The sequence below is a fragment of the Arvicanthis niloticus genome, chromosome 3 (assembly GCF_011762505.2).
Source record: "Arvicanthis niloticus isolate mArvNil1 chromosome 3, mArvNil1.pat.X, whole genome shotgun sequence".
Classification (NCBI taxonomy): domain Eukaryota; kingdom Metazoa; phylum Chordata; class Mammalia; order Rodentia; family Muridae; genus Arvicanthis; species Arvicanthis niloticus.
In genome coordinates, this window is record NC_047660.1 from 54,062,342 (window position 1) to 54,089,309 (window position 26,968).

A 26,968-nucleotide genomic window follows, 5' to 3' on the forward strand; every position below is an offset into this window, starting at 1 on the left:
GAGGGACCTCGGGACCTTGGTGTCATTTGCTGACACATCATCTCAGACTTCCAGTATTCTGACTGTGAGCTCATACACTTCTGTTGTCACAACCTCTCAGTTTGTACCCTAAGCATCTCCTTTGCAACTTCTGAAGGAGGTTGGGGGTGTCATTCCCTTCCGGAGCCTGACTTTCCCAGTATTACCAATGAGGACATCAGATGTCGCCTTATCAAATCCAAGGTATCCATTGCCATATTTCCAAGGGTCTGCGTTTGTCTCCATTTCTGACATTCACTCTCTTTTCCTGAGACACACAGACTCACAGGACCATTCACAGTAAGGTACTTAAGTCAAAAGAGTTTAATGAAGGGACTAGCTAGAATCCAACTCTCAGCGGTGAAGAACACCTTGTCATTTCTAGGAAAGTCCTTTTCCATTCTTAGATCAGCTTTGATTCTGGAGCCTCGGAGAGGATGACTGAAGCCTGGGGTGTTTCTGAAGGTGTTCCATGAGAGCTTCAGCTGCTGCTTCAGGATCTGAGGGCGCTACAGGCAGATGCGGAGGCCAGGCGAGACGAACTGGAACTTTTGGAGGGAAACTCAGGGACATCTAGCGAAGAAAGACTGCCGTTAGAGGGAAGGTTATGGGAGTGCCAAAGGAAGCCATGCAATTAAACCTCCTATAATGATGTGATGTAACATAACGCAGTCATAGGCAGGCCGGGATTTCTCCAGGAACACCACTCTCATGCAGTCTTCACCTTGAATTATAACTAGTAAATTTTCACCTTCAAATGGGCTTTTATAAACACACACACATTCTCTCTCTCTCTCTCTCTCTCTCTCTCTCTCTCTCTCTCTCCTCTCCGTCTCTCTCTCTCTCCCCCCACCCCCCGTATGTGTTAGCCCATGGCACACACATGAGGACATTGAGTTCATTCCTCAAGAGTCACCCATGTAGATTTTTGTTTTGTTTTTTAACACAGGGTCAGCCAGTGGTCTGGGGCTCGTCAGTGAGGCCAGGCTGGCCAGTGAGCCCCAGGGATCCGCCTGTTTCGACCTCCTAAGTGCCGAGATTATAAACACACACGACCATCCCTTGCTTTTTACATGGGTGCTGGGGGTCAATCTTAAGGTCCTCATGCTTGCTGGGCAAGCACTGTACAGACAGAGCCACCTCCCAGCCCCAACCACATTTTATTTGGACCTCAAGAAAATCGTGAAAGAGAAAGGGATGGAGGGAGGGAGCTATTCACAGCCTCCTTTTCAGAAGTAAATGCAAGGGAGGGACCAGCCTGCCAGCTATAGCGCTCAGACACAGCTTCACAGCTTCAGTGTCACAGCTGGCTCTGGAGACTTCTGTTTCAGACCAGGGAACACCAGGGCAGTCCCCATGCCTTTCACTCTGCATCTGCATGCACCCTTTATAACAAGGCAAATGGCCCAAGGTGACATCCCAACCCCAACTCACAGTGACAACAGGTCTCTCCTTGACGTCTGACAGTGTGCAGGAAATGGGAGATGGAAAAGCAAAGAGTAAGAAGGTGAGGCAAGCTGAGCTTGAGGCGAGAGGGAGGTGCTTTATAAAGTTTGCCTTGGAAGCCAGGCACTTGGGAGGCAGAGGCAGGTAGGGTTCTGTGGATCTGAAGCCAGATTGAGCCATAGTGAGATCCTATCTCAAATAATAAATTAAACTTTAAAAAGTTTGCCCTTGGCCAGGCGGTGGTGGCGCACGCCTTTAATCCCAGCACTTGGGAGGCAGAGGCAGACGGATTTCTGAGTTCGAGGCCAGCCTGGTCTACAGAGTGAGTTCCATCTATAATCCCAGCTGTCTGAATTTAGAGGAAGGAAGGGCTGCTGAAAGTTCAAGGCCAGCCTGGGCTACATAGTTCTAGGCTATCTGACTCAAAACATACCAAACAAACACAAAAAGCAAAGTAAATGGTTTGCCTTTTCCTTGGCTTCAATTACATAGTGATGAAAGATGATTCTCGTGGCCACAGCCCCTTGCTTGCTGTCATTTCCCGACATGCCACCCTACCCCACCCTGTTCCCCTTGCTCCCCCTGAACCCTTACTCTATCTTGTCAGATAAGGTACAGATCATGTGAGATCGTTAATCCAGTTTATGCCGATTCATGTGTGCAGGCTTCCTCTGAATCTTGGAAAATCTCTTCATTTTCATTGATTCGGAAACCAGTGATCGCTATCACTTGCTCTCCCCTTAGCTAACTGTCCCTCAAGGCTACACTGTGTGGAATGGTCCTGCCCCACACCTCTGACCTGCCTGAATTTCTAACAGCTAACTCACCCTCCAAGGTGGACTTTCTCCTAGAAGTATCAACATACAGGTCTCATATAACACAGGCTGGCCACTTTGAACTCTTGATCCTCCTGACTCTGCCTCCTGAGTGCTGGGATTATAGTGACACATGACTACACCCAGAGATTCTAATATAGTGTATATGTTTTCATACACGTGTACATGTGGAGGCCAGAGGTTGACATCAGATGTTTTCTTCAATTGCTCTCCAGCTTGATTTCCAAGGCTTGGTGTTTTGTTGGTCTGGAGTTTGCTGCCTCAGCTAGACAGGCTGTCCAGGAAGCACCGCTCTTATCTCTGTCTTCCCAGAGCTGGGACTGTAGGCTTGCTGGGATTGCAAACACATGCCACCATGCTCAACTTTTATGTGGGCGCTGGCTAGGTATCAAACTCAAGTCCTCATGCTTGTATGGTAAACATTTTATTGCCCAAGCCATCTCCTCGGCCCTGTCTTTGTGTTTTAGGATAAGATTTCTCAGTGTAGCCCAAGTTGGCCTTGAACTTGCAACATTGCTCTTGCTTCTGCCTCAAGCACTGAGATTACACACGTGCATGAACCCTCCCATCTTGAATGATTTCATCTTCTGGGATTCCCAGAACATCACTGAGCCCTCCATTTTGGCCTTGGTAACTTGGTCTTGCACATCACTGTTCATCTCTGTGTCTTGGTCTCCCTGCCTGCATATCTGGGGTCTTGTGCTTCATTCACTGTTTCTACAGGGGCCATCTACAGAGGTCCAGAATATATTGGATGGTGATTTTCTTTTCCAGAAAAGTAGACAAAACTAGGGCTGAAGTAGCAAGTATCTAAGTTCAAAGGGTCAAAATGTCAGTATTGAGGAGGAAGCAGGAGATAAGACCGTAGAACCTTCCCTTGTTTGACGTTTTCAGTGTTGGTTTTAGATCCCTGTAGAGGATGATGGGTTCATGCAGGAGACCAAGGCAGGAAGGCTAAAGTTCAAAGCCTACCTGGGCTACAGAAAGAGTTCCAGGTCAAACTGGGCAATTTAGGAATTTAGCTAAACCTCATCCCAAAATAACACTGGCTATGGTGGCACACACCCTCAATCCCAGCACTCAGGAGGTAGAAGCAGGTTTATCTCTGTGGGTTTGAGGCCAGCCTGGTCTATAGAGAGTTCTAAGATAACCAAGGTTGTTACAACAGAGAAACACTGTTTCAAAGAGAAAAGAAAAGAGAAGAAAGGAAAGGAAGGAAAGGAAAAACAATCTCCACTGAGAGAGAGACAGACAGACAGACAGACAGACAGACAGACAGACAGACAGACATAGACAGACAGAGAGCACTCAATGGTAGAACAGTTGCCAAAACATGTAAGACCCTAGGTTCAATCCTCAACACCACAAAAAGGAAAACCAATCAAACAGCAGTTGATTTCAGATCCACATAAGGCAAGAGAGTAACATGGAGTGTTCCTTTGTGCCCACTCAGGAACAATACAAAGTGCTGCCTGCTGAAGGGGGACAAGCCTGGCTCTCCTGATAACAAGACAGGGCTTGTCCCTCTCACCGGTAACACTTTCAGGTTTAATCCTATTACTGAGCCCTGCTTATCTGTCACTGAATTAGAGGAACTCTTTGCTAGGAAGCCCCAGGCAGCCACAGGTCTGGGCAGGCTCTTTGCCACTCTCCTTCATGGTGGCAGGTCCCAGGGGTTCCCACTGCCTTGCTCTCCCCGCCTCCCCCCCCCCGCCCCCCACCCGTGGTAGCTGTCACCACCTGTCCAGACTGTTGGCTTTCTCTCTTCTGCTGAGAGCAGTTCTGGGAAGCTGGTTTTCTTATATCTATTTTTCTTGTCCTAGAAAGCAGTTACAGACCCTCTCCTTTAAGGCTGGGTTTTTGTTTGTCTGTTTTGTTTTTTGGGGCATGTGAATGTTCATATATGTGTGTGCAAGTAGATGTGTAGATGTCCATGTGGAAGCCAGAGAACAACCAGTGTCACTTCTCAGGGGCCATGCAGCTTATTTTTTGAGACAAGATCTCTCAATGGCCTAAAACATAGCTAGCACGAAAGGCCAGGGACCCCCATGGATCTGTTTGTTTTCATTCTCCCAGCTCTGGGATTACAAGTGTCTACCACCGTGACCAGCTCCCTGCCTCACACACCTTACAGAGGTTCTGGGGACCAAACTCAGGTCCTCATGCTTGCAAGGCAAGCACTTGACCAATGGAGCTGTCTCCTCAGACCCAGTTTACGACTTTAGTATCAGCCTGGTGGTGGTGGTGCATACCTTTAATTCCAGCACTTGAGGGGCAGAGTCTGGCAGATCTCTGTGAGTTCGAGGCTAGTCTGGTCTTCAGAGAGAATTCCAGGACAGCCAGGGCTACATGGAGAAATTCTGTTTTAAAGAAGAAAAAAGGAAGAAGAAGAAGGAGGAGGAAGAAGAGGAGGAGGAGGAAGAGGCAGAGGAAGAAGAAGAAGGAGGAGGAGGAGGAGGAAGAAGAGAAGGAGAAGGAGGAGGAGGAGGAAGAGAAGGAGGAGGAGGAAGAAGAGAAGGAGGAGGAGGAAGAAGAGAAGGAGGAGGAGGAGGAGGAGGAGGAGAAGAAGAAGAAGAAGAAGAAGAAGAAGAAGAAGAAGAAGAAGAAGAAGAAGAAGAAGAAGACTTTAGTGTCTACTTTTTTATTGTTGTGGCTGTGTGTGCTTGTGTGTGTGTGTGTGTGTGTGTGTGTGTGTGTGTGTGTGTCTTACACTGTAACCCAAGCTGGCTTGGAACTTATCAATATAGCACAGGCTAGTTTCAAACTCATAGCAATCTTCCTGTCTCAGTCTCCCAAGGGATTACAGGCATGAGCCCTAAGATTTAAAAGAAAACCAGGGAAGATATATAAAAGGGTAAAAACCTCAGAGGGCTGGACCATGGTCTGTAACATCTGACTGTTATTGAAATAACTGGAAATGTTTCTCTCCGCAACACCAGGGTTCCCCAAACCCTCTCCTTTCCACTGATCTTTGCTACCTGCCATGAGCTCCCCAAAATGTCCACCTTTTCAAACATAAACTTAGCAACGAGGAACATTTTAGGGAGGTGACTGTCTTAGTTAGGGCTTTACTGCTATGAACAAACACCATGACCAAGGCAACTCTTATAGAATACATTTCATTGGGGCTGGCTTACTGGTTCTGAGGTTCCATCCACTATCATTATGATGGGAAGCATGGCAGCACCCAGGCAGGCATGGTGCTGGAGGAACTGAGAGCTCCATATCTTGTTCTGAAGGCTTTTAGGAGAAGACTGGCTCCCACAAGGCTAGGAGGAAGGTCTCAAAGCCTACCCCTACAGTGACACACTTCCTGCAACAAGGCCACATCTCCTAATAGTGCCACTCCCTGGGCCAAGTGTATTCAAACCACCACAGAGACAACTCACAATTTCAAGTTGTTCATTTGACCCCTGAGCACTTCAGGATGGATCTGGTTTCACTAACCCTCCCACCTACACGAGGGCTTCTTCCCTACCAGGTATCTCCAACAGGGGGCCTCAGAGATTTTTCTCCCTTTCTTTAAAATTAGAATTTATTTTTCACATAGGCTACTTTTCTGCATAATTTAATATTCAAAAGATGAGAAAGGGCTCAATTAAACCTCCCTCGGTTCATTTCCTATGTTTCCCTTTACAAGGCCAGCCAAGGTTATCTGTTCCTTTACATCCTTCTAAAGCTATTGTGTGCAATCACAATGTTCACAATAAATATAAGTGCAAATCTACACAGAAAATACAAGCATTGTCCATGAACACACATGCACATGCGAGCACACCACACACGTGTCAACACAAAAACATAGTGTTAGATATTGTTCTTCTGTCTTTTAAAAATATTTTGTTTCGTCTTTGACAAGTCCATAACGCATACAATTTATTTTGATTCTATCTACCCCCTATTATCCTCTCTGACTCCTCCTACTCCCTCTGAATCTCCTCTTCCCAGTAAGTCTTCCTCCTGCCCTCATGGCTTTTAAATTTTCATTATTGTAACTCTGAGTTTAATTAGCGCTCACTGGAATGTGGGCGACTTACCAGTGGCCACAGCACTGAAGAGAAATGACTCCTGCTCCTCCAGCAGCCATAATGTCAATGCTCCTTGGCTAGAGCTGGGACTGCATGAGCCCACTCTCCACCCACCATTCATGATGGACTGTTGAGTGGCCCCTTCTTGTGTGGGTCTTGTGCAGCTAACCACGGCTGTTCACCGTTTCTACAGCGGAATCGATGGAGCTCACTTACTTCCTGGGCAGCTGGTACCTAGATCGTCATGGCTGAATCTACTTCTCTCTTCCCGAGCTCTGGCTCTTACATCCAGACCTCATGAATGGTTCACTTGGAGACCCACAAGTCCCTCAACTGTGTCTGCTGGTTTCTGGCCTCAGTTGGTGCTTTCCCCATCTAACTTATAAGCCACTAGAGGGCAGGAACTGTGTCTTATCCTGCTGTTTCCCTAGTGCCTGGTCCAATGCCTGCCAAATATTTGTTGCTTCAGTGAGATCTAGCCCAGTGACTCCTTCTTTTAGTGCAGGGCAATGGCTGCAAGCAGGTGGACTCTGAAATAAGGACAGAGGATGCTGCTGACAGGTTGGATGCCAGAAAAGTGGGTGAGAGGACCCAGAGGCCGCCGAAGTGGAGGGATGCATGAAACAGTAGTACCCTAGAAAAGTGGTAAGCTGGAAACCACCCGAATGATTAAGTTGATACACAGACAGACCTGCGATTTTCAGCCTGTAGTTGATTTTTTAAAAAATTCATGTTATGTGCATCCACTTGGAAATTATCAGTCATATGAACAACACCAATGGATACGCCCATGGATCCATTAAGAGAGTTAGGTAAAGCACTTAGTGAGTATGGCAAATAAAGAGATACAGACTGAGGATACTATGTGAGGTATGCCAGTCGCACTTCCAGAAAGCAAATGGCCATCGATGTAAGTACCTGGAATCAAACATTCCTTAGTTCACTTAATCTTTCCAGCACTTCTGTAGTGTGGGAAAGAGAAGGGGCAGAGCCGAGCACAGGCATGTGCCTACAGTCCCAAGGACTTGGGAAGCAGCAGCAGAAGATCATTTGCATTCACTGGTTTGAGGCCAATAAAAAAGAGATTCTGTGTTGGAGAGGTGGGAGTGGAACATGGCAAACCTTTACTTCATTGAAGACCTCTCCACCTCCTTCAGTGTTTAGGAATTATGTCCCTTATTTTTACATCGTGACTCCTGGTTCAGGTTATTACACTGTGTCTAAGTGTGGATTATTATTATTTGACTGAGATGATTTTAGCACTGGCTGGTGACCATCAGGGAAGATGAAGGCTCACTGAGTGAGTTCTCAGTCCTTCTGGAGCAGGATCTAGGAGGAGCAATGGCTGAGCTGTTTCTGCCTGCTATTCTGTAAGGAAGACCCTTGTCCTGTTGCTGTGGAGTTCAGAAATCTGCTCAGGCCCCTGGTCAGGCCCCTGCTTTGGTCAGCACCTGTGGGATGGTGTCCCCTTCCTCCCCTCTTGTCCTGCAGAAACAGAAGTGATGTGTCAGGGAGAGGTCAGCAGCACTGCCGGAAGATGCCTCCAGCATGGCTTTGTTCTGGGTTTTCCTGAGGCAAAACCATCAGCTGCCGAGGAAGATGAGGCAATGTAGCCAGGGTTTTGAAACTGTAACCCAAGACTTCAAGTCTCTGCCTCTCAGCCATCCAAGTAGATGAAATAAGGCATCTACATTGCGAAACTCGCACAGGCCATACACATGGGCCAAGGGCTGACTCCTGCTTCAAAACACCCACATCTCAGCACACGGGCTTCTAGCAGATTTTCAACAAAGCCCCATATTACCAATATTGCAAACACACAGAAATGCGCACACACAGAGACACACTTACAATATATGCATATATAAAATACATATTTACATACATTTAATACATATGCATACACAAATACACACATACAAACATAAACACACAAATTCTCACAATACAGATGTATAATGCAATATACACATACACAAATCCACATGCATACACATATACATACATTTATACATAAATGTACACATATACACATGCATTAACACACACATACATATATACACACACAAATGTACATTCATACATATACACATATATTCACACATATACACACATGCATGTATACATACATACATATTCACATACATACACATGCATGCACATATACAGAGGCATATACATATGCACCCTCCACTACCTACATTCATATATAGTTTAAACCCTATGAGAACAGTGATTTAAACCTGTCATCACGGATATGCATATAACTAATAACATAAAATTCACAAGTAAAACTCTTTCCTGGTAGATCCTAAGTAGATGCTACTTGGTGCCAACTGTTTTGGTTTAAATAGTCATTTGGCATCTGTCTAAATGTTTGGTGACAGAGAAGAAGGAAGGCTCCTCTTAGTGGGAAACGCCGAGGTCATTCATTATATCTAGAGCGCTGACACAGGAAGCAAGGAGACAGAGCATACACTCAGCTCTCTGAGCAGTAAAGAGAAATGTGGGCTCTAGACAGGGTTCCCAGGCCTTTTCCTTTCAGGCATCAACACCAACAGCCAAAGTTGTTGTTGGTGTATTCAGTACACTCTGAGCTTCAGTGTGGGAGGGTGGAGCGAAGCACAGCAGTACCAAGGAGCCAGTGCAGGGAATGTACACAGATCCACAACATGTATACAAACAGATACATAATATATATACAAACAGAAACAGATACACAGTGATGCAGAGGCCACATGGGCAAAGAAAACCCATGGCTTCCACTTCCCTTTCACTTCATATTGAGACAGAGTTTCTAGCCCAGGATGACCTTGAACTCCTGTAGTCAAGGTTGACATCCAACTCATTCTTCTCTCTCCATCACCTGAGTGCTGGGATTACAGATGCAGCCACAACGCTCAGCTTATGTGATGCTGAGGATTGAACTCGGGGCTTCTTGAATGCTAGGCAAGCACTGAGCCACAGCCCCATACACTTCAGAAGGCAAACAAAGAGGAAAGGAAACTGGGGGAAGATGGGTAGAGTCTGAACATTTCTGCCCCTGGTCACTACCTTCTGTCTGGTGGGCTGGTCTCTCCACCAGTTCCTCCACTGTCTGCTTCTCAGCAGCTGTCCTTCACACCTGCTGTGTGGTCCCAGGTATAATTTAGTATTTTTTCTTTTAACCACTGCGGCTAGTTACAGTAGTCATTATCTGAAATGCTGGGGAGCACAGGTATTTGATTTGGAAACATTTGCATATGGGTGATGAGACACCTTAGCAATGGTCTACAGAGGAAATCCATTGATGATTTGTGTACATCACATACATGTATCCTGAAGGTGAGTGTCCGGGATATTTTCCATGCACTTTACGTTTTCCTGCGACCTGTGTTAGGAGGTCAGGTGTGGAATTTCCCCTGGTGTCACTCGGAAGATGTGAGGATTAGTTTTAGTTGTCAATTTGACACAATCTGAAATCACCTGGAAAAAGAGTCCCAGTGGGAGACTGCCTGCAGACGTGTCTATGTGGGTGTGACTTTATCGCCTTAATTGATGTGGGAAGACCCAGCCTAAAAAAAACCAAAAAAACAAAGCAAAACAAACAAACAAACAAACAAAAAAACCCAGTGGGCAGCACTGGTTTGGGGTTCTGGCCTATATAAATGTAGGGAGGTACTGAGCACCAACAAGCGCACATGTGTCCGTTTTCTCTCTGCTCTCCAGGTATAACTAGATGCTTCTAGTTTCTGCCCTGACTTTACTGTAATGATGGATTGTAACTCAGGATTAAATAAACCACTGCTCCCTTAAGGTGCTTAACTCGGGGTGTCATATACAGCCAACAGAAGCGACATGAGAACACAGAGTATTTCAGATTTGGGCTTTTCAGACTAGGGATGTGCCATGCATATTACCATGACTGGCAGCTACTGGAGGGTGCCCACTCTGAGCTAAGAACTAACTGCCTCACCTCCTCCCAACCCTGTGTCAGTCCTACTAACTCTCCATTTTTCCAGATGAGGAAATTAGTCCTCAGAAAGCTTAAACGCCCTCGGTTAAATTTCCAAGCCACTAAAGTAGTGATACAGGGTACTGAGCCTAGGTTATCTGAGTCCTACTCTGTGTTCTTAGACAGCAAAGCAAACAAGAAAGATGGTGTGTAATGGAGGAGAACACAAACACATAGTAGGTGCTTGTGATGGCTAGTGCTGGTATCAACTTGACAAGATGTAGAATCAACTGCTAGTTCGGTCTCTGAGTCTGTCTATGAGGGACTGTTTTAAGTCAATGAATGTGGAAACACCCTTCTTGTCTATGGGTGAGACCACTGCAAGCAAGGAATACAGGACAGCATAGGACAGAGAGGATAAACTGAGCTCAGGTGTGCATTCCTTCGTTCATTGCTCTTTGAGCTTGACCGTGAATGTGATGTGATGGGCTGTTTCAAGTTCCTGCTGCCTTGGTTTCCCCACAATGATAAATCATAACCCCAAACTGCTAGCTAAATGAACCATTTCCCCACAGATTGCTTTTGTTGGAGTATTTTATCACGGCATCCGAAAAAGAAACCGAGACAGATATAGGTATCAAGGTGTGTTGTTGCTGCTGTTATAAATCCACTCGTGTGGCTCCTAGGCCTTTGGAACTATTTTGTGGGAGGAATATGGAAGACTTTGAACCCTTGTGCTACAACAACCATTGAATGCTGTGGTGGTTTGAATAGGTATAGCCCCTATAGACTCATGTGTTGCTTGGCCCATGGGGAATAGCACTATTAGGAGGTGTGGCCTTGGAATAGGTGTGGCCTTGTTGGAGGAATTGTGTCATTGTGGGGGTGGGCTTTGAGGTCTCATAGTACTCAAACACCAGTGTGGAGTATGAGTCTCCTCCTGGCTGCCTTCGGATCAAGATGTAGAACTCTCAGCTACTTCTCCGGGACCATGTCTGCCTATGCACCGCCATGCTTCCTGCCATGATGATAATGGACTGAACCTCTGAAACTGTAAGCCAGCCTCAATTAAATGTTATCCCTTATGAGAGTTGGTCATGGTGCCCCTTCACATCCATGAACCTCTAACTAAGACAAATGCTATGAGCCTGGCCAAGATGGTCTGTTACCTGGACCTGTGAGCCAAACAAATTCTCTCTTCCTTAAATTGCCTTTATGAGGGTATTTAATCACAACAACAGTGAAAGAAACTTAATTATATCTTACATTTATGTGTTAACACCAACCTTGCAAGATAAACACCATGATTCCCATTTTACAGATGGAAAAAGTGAGGCTCAGTGAGACTATCTCACCCACAGTCATACCATTTAGCAAAAGATCCCAATTTCATCTCTATGCATAGCCACAGTCTTTCTGCCTCTTTCCAAACGACATCTTCAGATGTTTCTTTGGTAGAGTTAAATTATTTAAAATCTCTCCCGTGGAAATGTGTAGCTTCGCATATCCAAACCAAATAGATATTATAAACAAACAGGGAAAGTTTGCTGGAATTTGAAAGCAGTCATTGACGACTGTCAGCGAGGAAACCAGTTTAAGTTCTCTTTTGTAACTTCTTTCATCTTAGGGAATTCTGTTTTCCAAAGTTCAAAGAAAAAGACAAGAGAGTAAACAAGAATTACCGGCTTAGAATCTGGATTCTCAAACGGAATGGCTTACCTTTGGTATTCTATCTCGCGGCAGTTCAGCCACAGCGGTGGAGCCACGGCCTCCAGTAAAGGAGAACACACGCATGCACACACTCATTAGGTACCCAGGGGACCCCGTAGAGTCAGGATCCAGCCTGCAATGTGTGTATGCATGTGCGTGCATTTGTAGGTGAAAGCCACATAACTCCTGGTGTGGTTCCTCGGATATAATCTACCTTGTTTTTTGAGACAGGGTCTCCTACTGGCCGAGGACTTAGCAATTAGGCCAGCCTGGCTAGCTAGCGAGTCTTAGGCATCCTCTCATCCTTGCCCACCCAGCACAAGGACTTCAAACACATACCACCACTCCTGGCTCCGCCCACGCCCTCTCAGCCCTGTGGGTTCAAGGGATTGAACTGGGGGATGGCCACATTATTGAAAGGCAAGCACTTTACCAATGAATTACCTCTCGAACAACGCCCACCCCTGCCAATGACAACATTGTTAAAGTATATTCAAATTCTCATTTTATACACGGGAAGGTAGCAGCCTAAAAGATTGACTGTTAGAGTTGAAACTGAACCCTGTCTTCTTCCGCTCTTTGTATCACACCGTCCCAGAATCATTTTAGCGTATTTGATTTAGCAAGGCACAATGAGAATGCTTAAAGAAAAATTAAAAAAAAAAAAAAAAAAAGAAGAAGAAGAAGAAGAAGTCGGGACACTAAGAATAAAGGGATCCTGGAAAGAGGTGAAGAAGGTAATTGCCTTCTGGAGGCTGGAATTAGCAGCAGGTCTTATCTAAGGCAATTAGAAGAATGAGCAGGTAATTAAAGGCTCAACAGCTTTCTGAAATCCCCAGTCCAGACGCGACCTGGAAAGCAAGGACTAACTTCCAAGGAAAAGTCTAATGAAGGCAAAGGTGTGTGTGTTTTATACTCCACCTGGTGGGAAGGAAAGGTCAAAGTAAGAGGTCAGCTGAGGGTTGGGGACTGTAGCACAGCTGGAGAGCCAGCTTAGTGGTTAAGAACATGGCCGCTCTTCCAGAGGACCAAGGTTGCAGTCCCAGTTCCACACAGCAGTTAATAATCACCTGCCACTCCAGTTCCAGAGGATCTGACACCCTCTTCTGGCTTCTGTGGACACTGCATAATGTGGGGCACCAACATCCATGCAGGCAAAAACGCATGGACATCTTAAAATAAATATCCATGTCCCCCCCACCCCCGTCCCATCTTTGTATATATAATGTCATCTGTGATCCTCTGAGTCTAATTTCAGGAAGTCTGACACTCACAAACTAGATTTTTGTATCATCTCAAGAGACTTTTGTTTTCTTGAGCTTTGAGACTTGTAAGCCCTTATTTGTATATATAAAGTGAGTAGAGTTTACCACAGATATTTCCCTGGTCTCAAGCACTGTAGGCTTAGGCTTCCCCTTCTCTGCATCCTGGTGTCCGCTAACGCCACGCTCTTCCTATCTCATTCCTATCTCCAAAGTCACCAAAGCCTCCCTGCAGGGAGACAGCCCCCCCCTTCTCTAAATGGCTTTAGAGGTCAGCTGTCAAGATGTCGGGGGGAAAAAGTGGTGTGTGTGTATGTGTGTGTGCGTGTGTGTGTGTGTGTGTGTGTGTGTGTGTGTGCGCACACACGAGTATGTGTGATTTGATACAAGACTGGAAAAGACTTTGAAGTTTGAAGACGAGGTCATCATGATGTTTGTGCTTTTCGCTTGCTCTGTTTGGAAATGGATCCTGTCATAACTAACAGTGGTGGAGATTTCTTCATCTGAATGAAAATTTCCCAGAAAATCTTGGAGAATTCAAAGCATCCCCACCCAGATCTAAGCTTGATTCCCAACTTCTAACAGATGTTAGCAGCCGGCTATATCCCAGGCTGCCCCTGGGGATCTCATGTAGACAAGAGAACACAAGAGAAAGCCGGCTTCCAACGTCTTCTTAGCTGTTAACCAGGAAGCTCACAGTTCCATGTGTAAATTAGAAGCGGGTGCCCTGGGGATGCTTCTCTTTAGACTGAGCCTCATCTCAGCTTGCTCTGAGGAGACAGGCAGAAGAGAAGCTGGTTCCCCCAGCTGTAGCTGGGACCTTAGAGCAGGGGTATCTGATGTGCTCTCTCCTAGTGGTCTCTGCTTCCTTCTTCCCCAGGCGTTTCCATTAGCAACACTTTACCTTCTCCAACTACCATGCATCCCTCTCCCACAGCACAGGCACAAGTCCCAGATTACTGTAGTCTCAGGCAGTCCTCTGGCTGGGTGATGGAGGCGTGCCACTTTTATCTGTGCAGTTAGCACTGGCTCCTCCCCAAACCCGTTGCTCTTCCCCCACAAACATGTTGAAAGGATCCTAGAATTTCCCATCAGAGCCCTCCTTGGAATCACTTGGGATGCATTCACATGTGCAATGTTCCCCCTCTTTAGGAGGGATAATGTCTTCAGTGCCTGCTCCCTCCCCTCTCCAGGCTTCCCCAACATCTCTTCACTATCATAAGGGTGGGGGTGAGGGGGTGGGGCAGGCACAGGATCTCTATTAGCTCAGGCTGGCCTTGAATTTGCTGTGTATCTGAAGATAACCTTGAAGTTCTGATCCTCCTACCTCACCTTCCCAGTACTGGGTTTACAGGTATGAGCCACCAAGACCAGGTTGTGCAGTGCTGAGTTGAACCCAGGACTTCAGGCATGCGAGGTAAGTACTCTACCTGCTGAGTTACAGCTCCAGGCCTCTACTTTTAAATCTTAAAAAAAAAAAAAAAAAAAAAAAAAAAAAAAAAAAAAAAAAAAAAAAAAAACCTAATTGATTTAATTTTATGTGTATATTATATTTATGTGTATGTATTGGTGTGAGGATGTCAGATCCCCTGGAACTGGAGTTACAGACAATTGTGAGCCTCCATGTGGGTGCTAGGAATTGAACTCAAGATCTCTGGAAGAGTAGCCAGTGCCCTTAACCGCTGAGCCATCTTTCCAGCCCCCACTTTTGAATTCTAAAGAATACTTTAAGAAAGCTCTGCCAGTGTTTGATAGATGGTTAATGTCAAAAGCCATAAATTTTGTGCTTTTCAAGCTGGAGAAATATTCAATTACATTGATTATTTCTAAGCATACACTGCCACCAACCCTTATTATCTTCAGATTCATTCTCTTTCCCTTCCTCTATCTTCCCTCTCCCTTGCCTCTATCTCTGTCTGTCTGTCTCTGTCTGTCTGTCTGTCTCTCCCTCCCTCTTTTCCCTTGTTGTCACTTTCTGTCTCCTCTCTCTTCTTTCTCTGCCTCCTTCCTTCCCTTCTTCCCTCCCTCCCTCCATCCCTTCTCTCTATTTCTGTCTCTCTGGTAATTGCCACCGCAGCTGGCTCAAATTCTGGTGGCAACCAGGCAGAAGGTCTTGCAATGGCCTATGTGATAAGATTCATATTGTCTGCTGTTGGTGTTTCGTTTCTATTTTGGTTTTTGCAATCAGCAGGTTCATGGCCAACTTTACTGCTTTGGTCCAAGCTTCACAGCCTGTACACGCCTACAAGGAGCCTCCCCCAGTGCAGTAGAACTGGTCTTCAGCACACAGCTCTATTTTAAGAAACTCACCTCTCTCTCTCTCTCTCTCTCTCTCTCTCTCTCTCTCTCACTCTCTCTCTCTCTAATATAACACTTGAAAATACATTTCAGCAGAAAGTAACAGGTTCTTAATTAGAACTGTAGCAGAGATTTATTCCCAAGTGGGTACAGATTATCCTACCAATTGATATCCATTCTCTATTAATTTTCCTGGAGTGTGTCCTCAGTTTTTCTCTCCATTCTTATTACATTATATGCACTTTTACTCCCACTCATATCCTTCTTACTCTGCTCTAAAACCTCTCATAATGTGATAAAAGAGAACCCCTGTGGTCCAAATCACAATCTGGGAAACTTTGCTACAAATTAACTGTGCTCCCAAGTCACAGTTACTGATATTATTTTGTTGCTGATTGCCTGCTTTTTAATTGGAGGCAGAAAAAAAAAAATTGAACCCAGTGTTTTGGAGTCAGTGTATCCATTTATTTGTTCATTTCTTTTTGAGCCCAGGTTGGCTTTGAGCTTGCTATGTAGCCAAAGATGACCTGGAACTTCTAATCCTTCTGCCTCTATCTCCCAAGGGCTGAGATTACAGGCAGGTGCCACTGAGAGTTTTCTGCTGTGATGGGGATGGAAGCCAGGACTGTGTGCTGGCAGTCACTCCAGCAACGGAGCTGCACCTCCAGCCCCAGAGACCAAGGTTTAAACAACCACTTGATGATTCTGATTTAGCCAACAAATTCAATTTCACAAATAGGATTAGGGATCAGGGTAATTTCCTGATTACGGGAGGAGTGTTTTGTAAGCAGACTTACCAATGATTGTGCTTTCCTGAGCCTGGCTCTGTCTTGAAGCTTATTTTTCTTATCTTGCAACTGCTGCTTGAAGTCTGGGGTCACTTCGTTTCTTTTTCTTCTTCTGCAAAATTGCAAAGTGATGGGAACATTATAACAGATCTTTTAAGTCTTTAGCAATCCACATAGTTATTTTTTTCATTTTGTTGACTCTTATTGGAGTAGTGATTTAAAGACTGCCTGCATGTCATTGGAAATGAATCAAATGTTCGTCTATAGAGAGCTTGTTCAACTAACCCTGGCATAGTAACACAACAGATAGCTATGAGCTGTAAAAGGGAAGGCGGAATGTTTCTATAGACAATGCTGAGTGAGCCTCAGGATACAATGACACATGAAAAAGAAGACCGGGTAAAGAAAGGCCAACCTATTATATGCTGCTGTTCATCTCAGAGGACATCTAAAACCATGTCTGCTATTTGCCAATACTTTTAAAAACATTATTTTTATTTTATGTGTATGAGTGTTTTGCCTACATGTTTGTATATGCACTGCCTGTAGGAGCCAGAAGAGGGCATCAGATCCCCTGGAACTAGAGTTACAGGCTGTTTTGAGCTGCCATGGAGGGGGCTGGGAACTGAACTCAGGTCCTCTGTAAGATCAGTAGTCCCTGTACTACTTTCTTTTTTTCTTCTTCTTCTTCTTTTTTAGGTTTTTCGAGACAGGGTTTCTCTGTATAGACAGCCTGGGCTGTCCTGGAACTCACTCTGTAGACCAGGCTGGCCTCAAACTCAGAAATCCACCTGCCTCTGCCTCCCAAGTGCTGGGATTAAAGGCGTGCGCCACCACTGCCCGGCATCCCTGTACTTTCTATTTGTTAAATGTTATTATTACTTTGGTTTGTACTTTTTAGTTATTGTTTGTTTGTTTGTTTGTTTGTTTCTGAGGCAGGGTCTTACTATATAACCCTTGCTGGCTGTTCCTGAAACTTGCCATGTAGATCAGGCTACCCTAAACTCCTACTGCTCACCCTGTCTCTGCCTCATGGCTACCCTAAACTCCTACTGCTCACCCTGTCTCTGCCTCGTGAGCATTAAGATCTTGGGTATGCACCCCCATGTCCAGCTCTGTGAACTTTTTAAAATGGAAGAATGATACAAAAAAATTGGAAAATCATTATCAGCAGGTAGGATTCTCATGTGAATCCATCAGAAACAATCAGGAGTCTTAGGGGCAAAAGGGAGACTCCCCCAAGCATAACCTTATTATGTATACTTGACTTTAGAACCTTCTAAAATGTCCTCCAGCATATGAGCTAAGATGAAAAAGAGGGAATAATAAAAAGCAAATTTAAACAAGTTTGATCTTGACCATAAAGCTGGTGGCACTACCATACACAAAGCAGGTTTTTCTTTTGCTTTTTAACAGCATTATTTATCTGAATATTCTTTCTTTGTTGTTTGCTGTTTGTTGTTTGTTTATTTGTTTGGGGGTCTATTTTATATAGTTCTGGCTGGCCTGGAACTCGCTATATAAACCAGGCTGACTTCAAACTCACAGAGATACACCTGGCTCTGACTCTCTCTGCCTTTGCCTCTGAGTATTGGGATTAAAGGTATGCACCACCATGCCCACACTATCTGAATATTCTTAGTAGGACATCTCCCAAAGATAAAAGTACAGACCAGGAAATCTGAAACTATTTCAATAATCATGTGTGTTAGTATTAATACTTGTTTACTATCATACATGACTGTCATACATGCTAAGAGAAGGCAGAGGCCATCAATCCTCAGTCCAGCCTGCTGCCAAATTCTGTTCATAAGGTCGTATCAGAAAACAGGGATTTCTGTGTGTTGTCTAGGTCATCTTTCAGACTATGTTATCAGAGCTGAGTGACTGTACCACAGAGCATATGTCCTGCAAAGTCTAAAATATCTTCTGTCTGGCCCCTTACAGAATAAGTTTGCCTTAAATAGTGTATCTAGGTAACGCGCTTCCATGGTTACCAACAATACAGAAAGAACCAGGAGTGGACGTGTAAGTCTCTGTTCAAATAGTCTAGATCTTCTAGTTCTGATGATCAGTGTGGCCAGGGACAGAGGACAAGGGACATGAGAGGATGCACATGGCTGGGCACTCCTGCGAGAGCATGGCAAATGGCCCGATTCCTACAACAAATTTCAGGAAGGGTGCGGGGGACAAGAAGAAGGAGGAAGAGCAGGTTGTGGTGGGTGGGGGTGGGGGAGTTGTAGGGTGGGGAGTTAACTGGGTGAGGGTTGGGAGGAGGTGGTGAGACACTACAGAAGAGGTGGAGGCTAACTTACAATTCAGAACAAGAATGGCCATGTGTGGCAGGCTGCAGTTGGGATGTAAAGGGAATTTTAAAAACGAATTAAGGAAAAGAAAAAAAAGAATGGACAGGTGAGTCAAACATAACATGTATTTGACACCTTATCTGGAACCTGATTAAGCAAAGCATTCACAAAGGGGTTAAGCATCTGTTTGAGTCAAGGAACCCTGAGCACAGATGGTCCTTAGCTGTATTAAGGAGTTATTCATTGAGTTAGATGAAGATGGTGTCTGCTTATGATTTTTATAAAGGGTCCTTACCTTTTAAGAATACAGATTAAAGTATACGACATGAAGTAAGTCATATATGAAATAATATGACATTATTTATTTAAAAAATAATTTAGAAGTCTGTCAGTGGTGGCATACACTTTAATCATTGCGCTCAGGAGGCAGAGGCAGGTCCATCTTTGTCCAGGACAGCCAGGGCTACACAGAGAAACCCTGTGTTGAAAACAAACAAAACAAAAAAATTAACAACAATGATAATTTAGGGGATCCAGACATAGTGATGAATGCTCGTGGTCTCAGCGTTGGGAAGCTTGAGACAGGTGGATTGAGAATCTGAAGCTACCTTGGACTAACTTCAAATTCTCAATCCTGTCTTAATCATCATCATCATCAGATATGGGTGGGACAGAATAGGTAAGGAATACATGACTCTAGACTAGTTGTAGGTTAAGAACTATTAACAGTTGATGATAGCCACAAAGGGTTAATTTTGCTATTTTATTCTATCTATCTATCTATCTATCTATCTATCTATCTATCTATCTATCTATGTGTCTCATCTATTTGAATATTGGTCATAAAAGCTTTTTATTTAAAAATATTGCTAGCCCAAATATTACTAGCTATTTTACTTTCCAGATGTCTCCCAAGTTTCAATCGAGGCGTTTCAAGTATAAGAGCTAGAAGGGGGTGGGAATCCCAGACTTAAGTACTTGGCTGTTCTTGGCTTCACTGTACCCTGCATATATATGCAGTTGGGTTCCATGGTGGAGGTAGCTGTTTGCTTAATTGCAGAAATGATACACTGCTCCTTAACACATCAACACTCAGCTGCTAAGAGGAAGACACTTGTCTGCCTCATCACTAGCACCATTATGTCTTAGGAAATAAACATTATTCAATATCATTTAGTACACAATCCACATTCAAATTCCTGCAGTTGTTGTAAGAATGCCTTTTGTTTCTTTTCCCCTTCCCTCTCTCCCTCCTCCCCCTCTCTTCTTCTATCCTTCTCTCCCTTCCTCTTTTCCCCTTCTCTTTTCTCCCTCTCTCTTCTGTCCATTCCACTGAGAACTCCTCTAGATTCAAGCTACATTTGGTTATAGATCCCTTACCTCCTCCTTTCCTCAGTATACAGTTTTTTTTTAAAGCCAGCTTCTAAAACATCCCAGAGACGTCTTGTTTCCTTACAGTGTCTTTTATTTGTTTCTTTGTTACTTATACCTTCCACCAGACACATGATTAGTTTCCAGTCAGACCTTGGACAAGATGTTTGTATTTGATAGTTTTCTATTCTATCAGAATAGTTGATGACCAGGGTTTTCTGGCTATTAGTGATAGTAACATTGATTACTTAACTAAGGTGGTGACTGTTGGCTTTCTCTCTCTCTCTCTCTCTCTCTCTCTCTCTCTCTCTCTCTCTGATTTTTTTGAGACAGGGTTTCTCTGTGTAGCCCTGGCTGTACCTGGAACTCACTCTGTAGACCAGGCTAGCCTCGAACTCAGAAATCCACCTGCCTCTGCCTCCCAAGTGCTGGGATTAAAGGCATGCACCACCACTGCCCGGCGACTGTTGGCTTTCTCAACTGTGTTGATACTTTTTTTTTTTTAAGCCTTTCCAATTACTGTGTAAGTCTTACAAGTGCTATTTTGTCACCTTGAGAACTTCTAAGTTCCAAATTTTCAGCAGGGCCTAGTACCTTATACCTGTAACTCCAGCACTTGGGAGGCTGAAATAAGAGAATGTGTTGTTTGAGGCCAGCCTGCCCTGCATGGTGAGTTTTGAGTAGCCTACTTAGACTACTGGGTGAGACTTTGTTTCAAAAAATGAAACAATGAAGCAAGCAAAAAACAACAAACAAAAGCAAGTTCTTGCTAATTTTTAACTTCTGCCTTCCTCTCTGTCCCGTATCTCCCAGCCTGTCCTTCTGTTTCTGGCTTGCATGCAATACTTTGTGTGCCCCAGGAAGAGCTGCCTACACACTATGGACCCTGAGTGCCCAGCCTCATCCCCATTCACTCTATTTCAAATGTAGGACCGGAAGGTAACTTCCAGACCACGTTTAATCTGCCTTAAATTGGCTTGTCTCTCTGGCTTTGTCACACCATCCAGCTTGGCCACACATAGGAAAAGTGAACAGCAACCAAACTATAATTTGATGGAGAGTGTCAAGATAGAGAAATTTCAAATGTACAGAAAAGCCAGGCATGGAGGCACATATTTATAATCCTAGCACTCAGGGTTCCTGAGGCAGGAGGATCACAGATTCAAGACAAGCCTGGGCTGCAAAAGGAGACTCTATTCCCACAAACAAAACAGCCTCCAAAAGGCAGGAAAGTTGAGAGAGACTAACAGCACAGTGAGGAACTATACTGTCTCCATTTCATTTTGACAACTGATAGTAATTTACTACACATATCTTAACTTTTGACTTCATTATACTATACTTTTTGGCCTGTGTTTTTTCTTTTGGGGACAATATATCTCTATGTAGCTCAGACTGGCCTTGAATGTGCTACACTCCTGCCTCAGCCTCCTCAGGGCTAAGATTACAGGTGTGTATCATATTCAACTATGTGTTGATATTTCAACTATCAATTTCCTTTTGAGACAGGGTCTCATTACTTAGCTCAGGCTGCCTTGAACTTGGTTTGACCTTTTTACAAGTCTGTCCCTACTTATTTCGGTTTCCTTGGCCCTGAGTCCAACAGAAAAAACTTTGTGCTCTATACGGGGTGGGTGGGTGGGTGGGATTAAAATCAGTCCCTCCCTCCCTTTGTTTGTCGACTCACTGGTAAAGGAAGAAAGTATTAAAAAAAGAAAAGGGAGCTGGGCAGTGGTGGCGCACGCCTTTAATCCCAGCACTTGGGAGGTAGAGGCAGGCGGATTTCTGAGTTAGAGGCCAGCCTGGTCTACAAAGTGAGTTCCAGGACAGCCAGGGCTACACAGAGAAACCCTGTCTCGAAAAACAAACAAACAAACAAACAAACAGGAAAAGGGGAAAAAAGCTAGAATGAACTATGTTTATAATTAATATTAAAATATTGAGTGACGGCTGGGGCTGGAGAGGCAGCTTATCAGTTAAGGGCTCTTCCTGCTTTTACAAGGACCTGTCCTTGTTCAGTTCCCAGTATCCATACTGATCAGCACACAACCACCTGTAACTCCAGCTCAAAGGCTAGACAGCCACCCTCACACACACCAAATAAATAACTAAATTATACACACATACACACACACACACACACACACACACACACACACACATCTGGGCTGGCCAGATGGCTCAGTGGGTAACAGCCCTTGCTAACATGCCTGATGATCTGAATTTGATTCCCTGAACCCAGGGTGGAAGCAGAGAATTGACTCCTAAAAGTTGTCCTCTGACATCCACACACATGTGCCGTGCCATGTACGCACAGTAGCCACAGTATTTAAAATACTAAGGAGCATGTACTGCTGAGTCATTACAGCTGTAAGAACCAGACCGAAGAGGACAAAAAGGACAAACTTCTTAAGAATGGTCAGTCCACATCCACCTATGGAAAAGCTTCTGTAGTTCACAGTGGGCTCTAAGATTACTTCTTCCCCCTCCCCCATCTACTCAAGTGTCAATAAATTATTCTGAAGAACAAATGGGCTAGGAGGGGTATGGAGCTTCTCACCCTAACCTGAAGAGCTCAGGGTCACAGTTGTCTAGATAATTAAAGCGGATGATGTCAGTGGGATGCTTATCTGATGATCTCCAAGGTGGAAGCTCTTTCTCCCCAGGGTGATTCTTCTTTCTTAAAGAGGAGGAGGACCGAAAAGCGAAGGAAGGGGACTGCTTCTCCTCTGGAGAATTGCCAGGAATTGGCTGAACATCGGCAGCTGTGAACCCATCCTTTGGAGGTGTCTAGAGGAAGAAAATGAATTACTTTTACTCTCAGAGTACCAGAACATCGACCCCAACAGGCGAAGAACACAAGAACCTTCACCACCTTTCCAATCATCCTTATCTTCTCTACAACAATGCTGATAACGGTGATGAGGACCACAACCACTGTCTCAGGAGCACTTGGGTGCGCATGTAAGTTTCTTTGTGTTTTCTTATTCCATCTTCATAGTAATTTACTTATTACTTACTTATACTGAGTCACTTGTAGCCCAGGCTCACCTCAAACTCCCTGTATAGCCTCGAACTCCTTTTCTTCCTGCCTCCACCTCCTGAATGCTGGGATTAAAGCCCTATAACACCAGGCCTGGTTTATCCAGTGCTAGGGATTGAGTTTAGGATGTTGTGACTGACAGTCAAACGTTCTCCTAGCTGAGCTGTATCACCAATCTTACTTTGGTTTCAAAAGACAGTTCTCAGGCTGTGACCCAGGCTGGCCTAGAACCAGGTAACCAGGCTGGCTCTGCACTCACTGCAGTCCTTCCCCAACCTCAGAAGTGCTGGGATCACAAGTGTGAGCGCCACTCCCACCTTCACAGTAAAGAAAGCTCACCATTGCTCTGTTTTACAGAGGCAGAAACTGAAGCCAGAAGAAACGACTTAAACTGACCCATGATTCAAATCCTAGGTCTTACCCTTAATGGCCTAACACATTCAAGTTACACAGAGGTGGACTGTAGCTGTGGCAATTATCCAAAGCCAGGCAACTCCCTGAGAACAATTCTATTTCATTTCCAAAATTAGAAGTCTTTTGTATGCTCAGTTCATAAAGTGTTTTCAGTGTGGGTTTAGCCTAAGGGAAGTGGTACTGGTATGTTGGGAAGCCATTAAGAGCTCAATTTTTGTTCATTAAGAGATTAGGGGAGCTTTGCTTGGTAAATTGGCTTGCTTTAAATGTGAGTTTAAAAAAAAAAATCAAGAATTTCCCCAGTTGGGACTGGAGTATAGCTCTGAGGTAGACTCTTTGCTAGGGTCTTATATTCCAAGCCCAGCACCACCAACAAAAATAAAGAAGAAAGGAAAGAAGGAAGAAAGGAAGAGAGAGAAGGAAGGAAGGATGGAGGGAGGGAGGAAAGAAAGGAGGGAGGGAAGAGAGAGACACAACCTTCCTAGTTCTCCAAGCATAACAAGGTAGTTATGCATCGTTTGAGACACTCCTTGTTTGTTGAATTCACTTATACTCCAAGATTACCTCTTAGTAGTATTTCAGATACAGCATTTATTTGGGTATGTCATGGCTACTAGACCGAGTTCTTTGGAACTCTTGGTTAATATCTTTGTACTCTTAACACCAAGCACATAACAGTGTTTGATAAATATTTACTCAATGAATGGCTATGGCTGTATCAAGTTTGCTGTCTGCAGCTCTGATAAATTCCATGACCAAAAGCAACTAGGGGAGGGAAGAGTTAATTTCGTCTTACAGGTTACAGTCCATCATCGAGAAAATTCAGGGAAAGAACTTGAAGCAGAAACCATGGAGTAATGCTGCTTGCTAGCTTGCTTCCAGGATCATTTTCGGTTACCTTTCTTATATAGCTCAGGACCACCCTGCCTAGGATTAGTACTGCCCACGGTGGACTGGCCCTCCTATATCAATTCATAATCAAGACAGATACAGCAACAGGCCAATCACAGGTATGTCAAGTTGACCATCAAGTTTACCATCACTGTAGCCCAATAGCCAACTAAGAAAACATTTAACATTTGTAAAATTCTGTATGTTTATAAGGGTCTCATCTAGAATGGACATTCATTTCTATTAGCTTATTTAGAAAGAAAACCTTGTCCTTTTGCTGGAGGAGTTCTACTTTAATCCTTGTAATGGTTGAAACTGTCAATTTGACAGGACCTAGAATCACTTAAGAAACAAACCTCTGGGCACTTCTGTGAGGGAGTTTCCAGACTGAGAAGACCCACCCTAACTAAGGCAGCAGCATTCTGTGTACTGAGGTTCCAGAAAGAATTAAAAGGAGACAGTGAACTAAGTACCAACTTTCAACCTCAGCTTCCTGGCTGAGGATGCAATGTGACCAGCCACCTCACAACCCTTCAGCCATGACTTCCCACCATAATGGACTGTATGTGCCCTTGAACTGGGAGCCAAAATAAACCTTTCCTTCTCTTAGTTGCTTTTGCCAGGTATTCTGTCACAGCAATGAAGAAAGCAAATTAATATAACACTATGCATTATTTGATTAAATAATACAAGATCATTTAAGAAACAAGGAAAGTATTTAAGGATAAGTGATCATAACATAGAAAAATCATTAATTCTGAAAGGCACAAAATGCTTGGCCCACTAACAAACTGGCAATAATGACATCCGCAACAATGAAGTAAACGAGTTCTGCTCTCACTATTTGAAATCTTTTGTGCTAGCACTGGAGTTAAACCCTGGGCCTGATACATACTAGGAAAGTGCTTAGTCTACCCACTGCTGAGCTGTATTTCCAGCCTGAGTGAGGTCTTTCAGGAATTCTGTCATCATGAATGAATGAATGCTGAATTTTGTTAGATGACTTGATTGCATATCTGTATTAAAATGATCTTGTATCTCTTCTTTGATTCTATGAACGTTCATATCAAATGATTGTGTGTGTATATTTGTGCATTGTGTGTGTATATTTGTGCATGTACTTACAAGCACATGTGTTTATGCACACGTGTGAATATCATTGTGGAGGACAGAGTTAAACTTTGGGGTCAGGGTCTCTCATTGGGACCTGGGGCTCTCCCATTTGTCTCAGCTAGCTGTCCAGTGAGCCCAAGGGTTCCTCCTCTCTCCACCTCCACAGTACTGGGATTACAATTATGTTACACTGCTTCTGGCTTTTTTATATAGGTGCTGAAAATGGAAACTCAGGCCATGATGCTTGCATAAGGCCCTAGTGTGGAACATCCATAACAATTGGTAAGCAAATTAACAGCCAAGCATAGTTGCACATATCTATAGTAACAGCATCCCTAATGCTGAGGCAGGAAGTTCTTGGGGTCAAAACCAGTCTAGGCTACACAAGGAGACACTGTCTCAGTCAATGAACTAATTAACCCACTGACTGGCCAACCAATACACTTCAGCTCATCTTATAGAATCATAGCAAATATAAATGTGCCGATTCTAATGGCCCATAAGTGAACATAATGCAGAGTTACCATGTCAGAGCTATAATGGTGTCTGAGGGAGAGGCAAATAAATCAGGGGTGGAAATACAGAGAAAGATACCTCACTTCTAAAGGTATCTGAGATTGGAGGGCACCAGATGAGAGCTCTTGGTAACACGGCCATCCTGAAGAGATCTGTGAAGCCTCAGAAGAGAAGCCTGAAATCATGAGAAATGTCTTTGGCCCTTCCTCCATTTCAAACTGGATCATGTACTCACAGTTCTAGCATTTGCTAAAGACGCCAGTTTCTAAGTGTGCTGCTCTCCGTCTCAAACTTGCCTTGGGCCTGGTGATGTGAAGTTCTCTCACCATCTGAATGTAGTGCTTTTTCCAGACGCCCTGCTCAAAGGGCGTTGGGGAGAAGCTGATGTACCAGTTAAAGCGCAGGCACTTGAGCATCCAGAGCTGGTCCAGCTCAGCCAGGCTCTTCCAGTACCAGCTCACCTGGGAAAACAAAGCAGCCTACTCAGTTCCCAAACTCATTTCCTCTACTGCTTGAGCTGCTTTGTGGGACTCCAGATAATGTCTGTCACCTGTGGTTTTCCTTGAACACTCAGCTAAGTAACTTAACACTTCTGACCCTCCTGTGGTGTGCTGGAATTACAGGTACGCCCCACCAAACTTGCTTTACAGGTTTATATCTTAATTTAACTTCAGTTTGATTTTTATTATTTTTGAAACATTTATTTATTTTTACTCTTATGTGTATGTGTATTTGCCTGTGTGCATGTATAGGCATACAATCCAGAATATGGAGAATATGGAGATTCCCTGGGGCTAGAGTTAGACAGTTGTGAGATATCACATAGGTGCTGAGAACTGAACCTGGATCCTATGCAAGAGAAACAAGTGCTCTTAACTGCTGAGCCATCTCTCCAGCCCTTTACCTTCAGTTTAATACAGTAAAAAAATTACTTGTGAGAAATATTAGCCTCTTTTTTTCTCCCAAGCCCCTGAGGGTATACTGGCACACTCAA

At 44.2% G+C, this 26,968-nt stretch overlaps 1 protein-coding gene across 9 annotated transcripts in view; it reads right to left on the reverse strand.

The window, feature by feature from the left end:
• Positions 1-319: 319 nt before the first annotated feature.
• Fbxo16 (F-box protein 16) overlaps positions 320-26,968 on the reverse strand; it is a 48,754-nt gene continuing 22,105 nt past the window's right edge. For 2 of the 9 annotated variants that reach the window (XM_034498438.2, XM_076930835.1), the window contains 4 exons: positions 26,271-26,435; positions 22,558-22,787; positions 16,330-16,432; positions 320-591 (listed from right to left, as the gene is read on the reverse strand). In XM_034498438.2, coding sequence (XP_034354329.1) covers positions 427-591; positions 16,330-16,432; positions 22,558-22,787; positions 26,271-26,435 — 663 coding nt within the window. In that variant the 3' untranslated portion in view covers positions 320-426. Of the gene's footprint in view, positions 606-1,452; positions 1,479-11,513; positions 11,896-16,329; positions 16,433-22,557; positions 22,788-26,270; positions 26,436-26,968 lie in introns of those variants that run through there. The other 7 variants (XM_076930836.1, XM_034498439.2, XM_076930834.1 and 4 more) reach the window with 7 other exon arrangements.